Genomic DNA, 7,573 nt, shown 5'->3' with positions numbered 1-7,573 from the left:
AAAAAGTCCCGAATTCAAATCTTTATAATGTATAAGGATTTTTTTTTTTAGAAAAAAAGAAAGATTAGAGGGGAATCCTCAATAAGAAAAAGATAAACCCATGGTATTGCTTTCAAATGCTTACCTTAAAAAAAAAAAAAAAAAAAAACAACAAAACAACAAAAACAACAAAACAAAACTTTGTTAACCTAGAACGGTGCGACCCGGCTGCCCGAGTTACCTCAATACCTGCTCGGTCACCCTCCGCTCGTGAGAATTCTAGAAGGGTCTATCAGATAAAACCCCAATCCTTATAGGGTTTTATCTTCATTTCTTCAACGCCTTCACTCCTCCACTCTCAAAGCTCGGTCGCAAATCAGAATCTATACCAAGTTCCCTTCCGATCAAGGTATTATCTTCCCCTATTCTCCTATGTTTCAAAGCTTCATGCCTTTAATTTTTTGGTTCATGTGCTTGCTTCCTGGAAAATGCCGAAAATTAGCTCTGGTGATTCTGCTGCGAGTTTTCTTTTTCTAGCCCTTTTCTGTCTTGCTCCCCGCCATTAAGTGGAGTATGATTGTATAACCTGTGTTCTTCTGATGATTTTGTGGGCAGCGAGGCAGTAGACTTTCCAATGGCGACCGCTCAGCTCACAGCATCATCATTTTCTACCATGAATTTGCCCTCCTTCGAAAGTCTTCGACCTTCGATGGTTCATGGTTCTGCGATCAGACACGTAAGAATAGGTGGCCTCACTCAAAGGTCGTTCCGGGGCTTGGTTGTTAAAGCCGCAACTGTTGTTGCGCCCAAGGTATATTGTTGTTGTCCTCAAATTGTTTTTGTATATATTGATTGGACAATTATGGCCACAGTTGTAAATTTCTGTTTGTAATCGTTAATACTCTTTCTTGCGTGCTGCATTGGCCCTCTATAGTTCATCCTACTTACGACATTGCCGCAGTTATGCAGAGACGGGGTTGCTATACAATGTGACTTTTTAGATATGGATGTTTTCCGTGGTTCAATTTTGTAATTCACAAATCTTATATGTACTTCTTTTCCTGTAGTTGGTACATGGTAACTTGGTATTTATAAACTCCAGCTTGTCCAATTTTAACTCTCAGCATGATGCTCTGACTTTCGTATTATTATGTAACACTTTTGCTTTGCGAAGGTTAAGCATTAGTTATGAGTCTCTTTGTTAACATCTTTTGTTGAAAGAGTCGGTCAGGATTCAGCTTATTAATTACCTGCGCATGATGGATGCATGGTGATGCTTGCTTGGTTGCACTTTTGATACAAATTGTAGATAAACACACGTGCCTTTGTTACTTAAACATCATCTATTTCCACAAGACCATCATCAGTTTCTGTCTTCTTTTATCTTAATTTTTCCCCCAAACGAGTAAATAGATGGGACAACCCTGCATCCAATTGCAGGTGAACAGTGAACACAGTAGAGAACGTTAAGTGAATTTTTACCAGGTCTTTGTTCAATAAATCGATGCTGTGGCAGATTTGATTTCCTTTATAATTTAACCTAACTATTTAGGTATATATGATCTGTTTTCTTGTCTACATTGTTTCTGGACTTTATTTCTCCCTGATTTATGCTACATGTGGCTGATTGGTAATTATTTTGTGTAGTACACCTCAATTAAGCCTTTGGGTGACAGAGTGCTGGTAAAAATTAAGGATTCTGAAGAGAAGACTGATGGTGGGATCTTGCTTCCCACAACTGCTCAAACAAAGCCTCAAGGTGGTGAGGTGGTAGCTATTGGAGAGGGGAAGACAGTTGGGAAAAGCAAAGTTGACATTGCAGTGAAGGTATTGTTGTTATAATAAGGTTTAACCCTTTTGGTGCCTATCTGTTCGCATTAATTTTTCCTTTTTGGTGTCATTGAGGACGTTTGCTATATTTCTAATTGACGCCATGCATTTTCGTTCTACAGACTGGTGCACAAGTTGTGTATTCAAAATATGCAGGGACTGAGTGGAGTTTAATGGTTCAAAGCATCTTATACTGAAGGATGATGACATTGTTGGTATCCTTGAAACGGATGATATCATGATCTTAAACCTCTGAATGATAGAGTATTGATCAAGGTACACCCTGTTTAGAGCATTTTATATATTATCATTGGATGAAAATTGAAGGTTGACATTGGGTCATCTATTAATCTATCAGGAAATGGTCTTATCTTCTAGGCATATGTTTTTGGCGAACTTCTCCGTAGTTTTTGTTAACCTGAAGTTTTTTTCTTTCCTATGCGTGTTTCCTTTTAAGAATACTCATTTCTGCCATATTTTGGATTTGTGGAATAATGACAATGGTATGCATCAATTAACTAAATGTTGACTCAGGTTGCAGAGGCTGAGGAGAAAACTGCAGGGGGGTTGTTACTAACAGAGGCAACGAAAGAGAAGCCATCTATTGGAACGGTATACTTCCTCACTTGATTGTAAAGTTATCACAAGAAAATTTTTTGGTTAGACAGTGTTTTGGTAAAATTTAGGCGCTAATGTTTTTAAAGTGAGAACATTGTAATCTTGCTGCATAGTTTGTAGTGGTCGGTCATAATCTGTTCTGCTTTGGATGTTACAGGTGATAGCAGTTGGACCGGGGCCTCTAGATGAGGAAGGCAACAGAAAACCGTTGCCCGTTAATCCTGGAAACACTGTTCTCTACTCCAAATATGCGGGGAATGACTTCAAGGGCAAGGATGGTTCTGACTACATTGCGTTGAGGGCCTCAGATGTCATGGCTGTTCTTTCCTAGTGTTATCTACTCGTGCATGATAACTTACTTTTTCTTTATAAATGTTTTGTAGCTGTTTTGAGGACGATGGAATTTTGTTTGTAGCGACTTTGAAATATGGTTGATTGCAATTTTGCTGCTTGTATTTGGAAAACGTTTCTTGTTAGATGTTATGAATTCGTTTTTGTTGCAGTTTTTATCTTCACATTGTGTTTCAAAGTTCAAAACGGTTTTTTATTGCTCTCAGAAGACCTAGGCTTGGAAAACGTTGTGCGGAAGTCAGTTTTATGTGTTATCAGCTCATAATACCCATCCCGGGCGCGAAATAAAAAAAGCGCCTGTAATGCCCATAATGATTATCATGTCAAGAAGCTTCCTGCATTTGGGGCATGTGTCTCAAACTTTCAATGCAGTTGTATTGTACCATATATTAGTTATTGAAAGATTAATACCTATTATGAGTACCGAGCCACCATTCACTATCGAATATGAATGAGTTTGACGATAGGGAGAACGGTATTTTGTTTTCTTAGAAGTTAATCATATGATTCCAATACACAATAAAACAGATCACGACATGTGTCTTCCTTTATAAGAGATTTTTGGAGAGATTTAGCGTCATAAAATGAGATTTTGATAAAAATAAATTTTATTAAATGGTTTTTAATGTGATCTTCTCATCACATATTTTTTTTTAATATTCTTTCATAAATAAACTATTAAGGATATTTTTAAAAAATTATATTTTTATCATGAAATTAAATTCCATTCATATGATTTTATTTAAAAACACCTTATAAATTAAGATTGAGGAGTACTATATATTAACTAAACACAATCATGTTAAATGAAGTTGACAGAAGACTTTTTTTTTTTTTTCCTCCAAGGAAAACGAAACATTCCTTCTGCATAAAGTTTCGATTAAAGAGAATAAAATCTTTTCCCTCTTAACAAAAATTTCAGCAGAATTGTTTTAGTTTTTGGTGAATAGGGGTATGTTAATTTTGGATAAAAAAGTTTTCGTCGTTCTCATTAAAATGAATTGGTTTTTCATTTAAACTCAACTAAAAGGGAGATTATTATGATATCCCAATAAATAAAGGAAAGATATACATTAAAAAAATAAAACTAAAATATTGTCACAAGATTAGTAATTATAATTGATATAGTCACTAAGTAGTTCGTACGGATATATCTTCTACATAAATGCAAGTCAACTGCAAGACTTAGCACACAACACCCAGAAGACGAAGGGCCAAAAACAACCAGCTCTTTCCTCATCCACAATGCACTTCTCCAACATTTACACCAATGAAACAACCTGGTCGCTCCTAGAAGAGTTAGAATTCTCAACCATTGTCAAACTGTCCGAGTCATCACTATGGTTACAACATCTTTGCACTTTTACCACATGATTTACAGAGGTGTGAAGTGTAAGCCAAAAAATAATTTCATATCAGAACCATCTATTATACACTACTTGGCCTTATATGCTGCTGCATTTAGCAACAAGGGAAAAAATTTCCTAAAACAGCAGCTACGAGAAAAGCAGATTCAAGGTAAGGTCTGTAACAACATTTAAACAATAACCGAATCTGCTGCTTCTACATCTAAGATCCTAAACTCCCCATTAAAATCCATTTGGACAACAATCTTCTACTATACCTAATCACCAGCATCACTTGAAATGATTATGGCTCCTTTCTTCTGTCACAGTCACAGTCACAGAGAGGCAAGACAATGAGCAGAATTGTCAAGGACAAAGTTGGTCCTCCGGCTTTCAAAATACACAAGTAGACTGCTCTGACATCCTTATCGATTAAATGAGGCGGCTGAGTTATCATCATATTGTCCCCTCCATGCATTACCACTATCTGTCCCACTACAAGCTTGGTTGGATATCGGAACATTACCTAAATCCCCGTCTAAGCTCATTTGCTGCACTTCAACAGATGACAATATCTTATGCTCTGAACACAGCCTACAAATTTCTGCAAAAAATTGAGGCGAACAGTTGAGGAAACAAGCCTGAAAAAGTATGATAGAACAAACCAGGAGGTATTGGCTACTTACTCCCAAGGGTCATCCCCAACAAGAAGAATGTCATTTTCATGATCCACATATACTAGCTTCCAATCAGTCCTTTGAGGATCTTCCAGTTGCCCCTCAATCCCAAACATACGAGCCAAGTCATGTCTGAGTTCATCATATCCCTTGTAACGAGTGACATCAATGCATCTTCCAACAGAGCCACGTTTTTGAACCTGCACTTTTAAAGCAGCGTTAAGCTTTTGACATTACTACCGAAAGTATACAGTAAACCACAAAATGCAAACTGCGAGTGATTTCAGGGCGGCACTGCATCCAGGCAATCACAAGAATGATGAAGCCCAACACAAAGCTGACTAGTGTATTATTTAAATCAAGGAAAAGATGCCAACTAAAGTTAAATTAATCCTCATAGACTGAAGTAATGAAAAAATTCATGACATGCATGGATGACAAACATTAAGTATTGAGCAAGAAAGAAAGAAGGAAATGAGGAAATGAAGGGAGAAACGACATTAGTTAGTAAGTGAATATGTATGTGGATTATAATTGATGGTGTACCTCAAGCAAATGACCTACTAAAATCAGAACAAAAAAAGTTATCCGCTCAATTTGTACCTTCTTTGCATTGTATGACAGTCCTACTTGTATGAATTGCAATGAAAATTGAGGTGTGAATTCAGCAAATATGTTAATATCAAGAACTTGTATTGTATGCACTTGTACAAATTAACAAACCTTAGTATATGTTCGCATTCGTTGAGCCTGGTTAGTCCACAAGCCATTATTTAAAACCCCAGTTTCATTAATGGCAACATCACTTGAACAGCCAGGCTTAAAGGCATGTTTGGCACTCCAAATGACTGTGAGCTGATAGCAGCAGTTGACAGCTCAGTTTCTATATCTCTTGGAGCACCACCATAGTTGAGAGCAAATTTGAAGATCTTTTTGTGAGTCATACCCTCTCGAGAGCAAGGTATCAGGTGTTAATCCATCAAGATTAGAGGAAAATGGAAGACTATTCCTAGGATGCGATTGGACATCCCCATCCATGCAGAAATTTGGAAGGGGGAAGTTTGGCTGCACATGCAAGGGAAGGTCAAGACAGTAAGAAGTTCCAGAAGAAGAGGCTTCCAATTGATCAGTTATTGTCCCTTTATACTTAAGCGGGTCAGGCCCTTTTACATTGGCAACTCATGTTTGATCTGGATGTCAGACTTGCCCTGCAGCTCATGTGTACCAGATTATTAGTGGGCTCAACTACCAAGCTCCCCCCTAGTGTTGCCGGCAATTGTTGATTTCTCTTCAGGAGGTTTGCTGACTGCAGGTTATTAGTTGATGGCGAGGTGGAGCATGAAGGGGCATCTCCATCTGTAAGACTAGAGGGAGCTCTGGTAGTTGTAAGTGGTTTGCTGTATATAGAGCTTGGTTCAAGGAAGCTGTTGTGGTTGTATCAGAGGTGAAGAAGAAAAGCTGTTGCTGACCAGAAGCTTCTCTGCAGATAAAGCATTGTTGCTGAAGCTGCTGAGGCTGAGGGCTGAGGCTGATGCTGAGATAGAGGCGGTTGTGGTAGTTGCTGATTTTGTAGGTGTGCTTGCTGCTGCTGCTTGTAGCAGCTGAGGCTGCAAAATTGAACTAGTCGGAGAAAGAAATTGCTGCTGCTGCTGCTGCAATTTTTTGTAGAAATGTAACTGCAACTGTTGTTCTGACAGGTTTTGTTGTGGTAATTGAGCCACTTGGGTTGTTGCGGGGCCCTCTGGGACAAGCTTTGTTGCAATAACTGCAATTGGGATTGCTGCTGCTGCCTCTGCAAGAGAGTAGCTTGCTGTCTAGCTGTGACTGAAACTGTGAATCTTGTGGCAAGGTTGTAAGTGGAATGTATTCTTGCTAGCCGATTGAATATTTTGGAAGTGTCATGCTGGCTGAGAGTAACTGCTGCTGCTGCTTGCTGAATTGAGAGAGCTATGGGCTATTTTTGTGGCACATTTTTGATTTGGAATCTGGCTAGAACCAATACCCCGTTGTGTATAAATGGCTGTTGGCATGACTGTGTTGCTGCTGTTGTGGTTGTTGTACTCGCTGTTGCTGCAATTGGGGCGGTGGCTGCTGCTGTGTGTGAGGTTCTGTGGCTCGGAAGGAAGCTGCTGTGGCTGGGGTGGACCGGGGTGCCTGCTGCCTCTGCTGCTGGAGCTGGTTTACAGGCGCTTGCAACAAAGATTGCATCTGCTGCTGCTGCTGCTGAGGGCCATGATGTTGGGGCTTGTGGTTGACTTGGTTTGGTAAATTTGGTCTGTTAAATTGAAGATTTGATGCAGAGAGGACAGGGTTTGAAAACTCAGTAACTTCGATGGATATCAGTGCTGACATTATTATTAAGGGAGTTGGATGAGAGCAAAGATGGGAACATTCCCGATGTTGCGTAGACAGAAATCTGGTTATTCTGCTGCATGCTCCATCCACTGAACTAAACCTCAAGCCAGGAAAACATTGAACTTGAGGCATTCTTCATTCCCAAACTCATCTCCAAGCCAGGGCATAGCTCTCTTGAATGCATTTCCATGTCAAACTCATCATCTGCAAAGAGATCGAAGGGATGGTCAACACTATACTGTGCACATCATAAAGTGATGGACTCAAAAGGAAGGAATGTCATAAATGCTTTTTGAATTTTTGGTAGTTTCGGCACATACAGAATATAATAGAGGTAATTATATTATTTTCCTGAATGAGGCAATTACTTATTAAACAAGAAATAAGAACTGCAAATCTCAGGTGCAGAACTACTAT

General features: G+C 39.0%; 1 protein-coding gene and 1 pseudogene across 1 annotated transcript; one reads left to right on the top strand and one right to left on the bottom strand.

Annotated features, from left to right (window-relative positions):
- Window positions 1-226: 226 nt before the first annotated feature.
- Window positions 227-2,929, top strand: LOC129301414 (20 kDa chaperonin, chloroplastic-like). Its single transcript, XM_054939965.1, is given in 8 exon segments — window positions 227-388; window positions 595-790; window positions 1,627-1,806; window positions 1,932-1,971; window positions 1,974-2,045; window positions 2,048-2,085; window positions 2,344-2,421; window positions 2,585-2,929. Coding segments are annotated over 7 exon segments (759 nt in total). The 5' UTR covers window positions 227-388; window positions 595-613; the 3' UTR covers window positions 2,759-2,929.
- Window positions 2,930-3,990: 1,061 nt separating this feature from the next.
- On the bottom strand, window positions 3,991-7,347 carry LOC129301413 (auxin response factor 19-like; annotated as a pseudogene).
- Between the last annotated feature and the right edge of the window lie 226 nt (window positions 7,348-7,573).

This window comes from Prosopis cineraria, unplaced genomic scaffold (assembly GCF_029017545.1).
Source record: "Prosopis cineraria cultivar Desert tree isolate PC_DT_omini unplaced genomic scaffold, ASM2901754v1 PC2099, whole genome shotgun sequence".
Lineage (NCBI taxonomy): Eukaryota > Viridiplantae > Streptophyta > Magnoliopsida > Fabales > Fabaceae > Prosopis > Prosopis cineraria.
The sequence above is the reverse complement of the archived record's forward strand: the minus strand, read 5'-3'. Positions and strand labels throughout refer to the sequence as shown.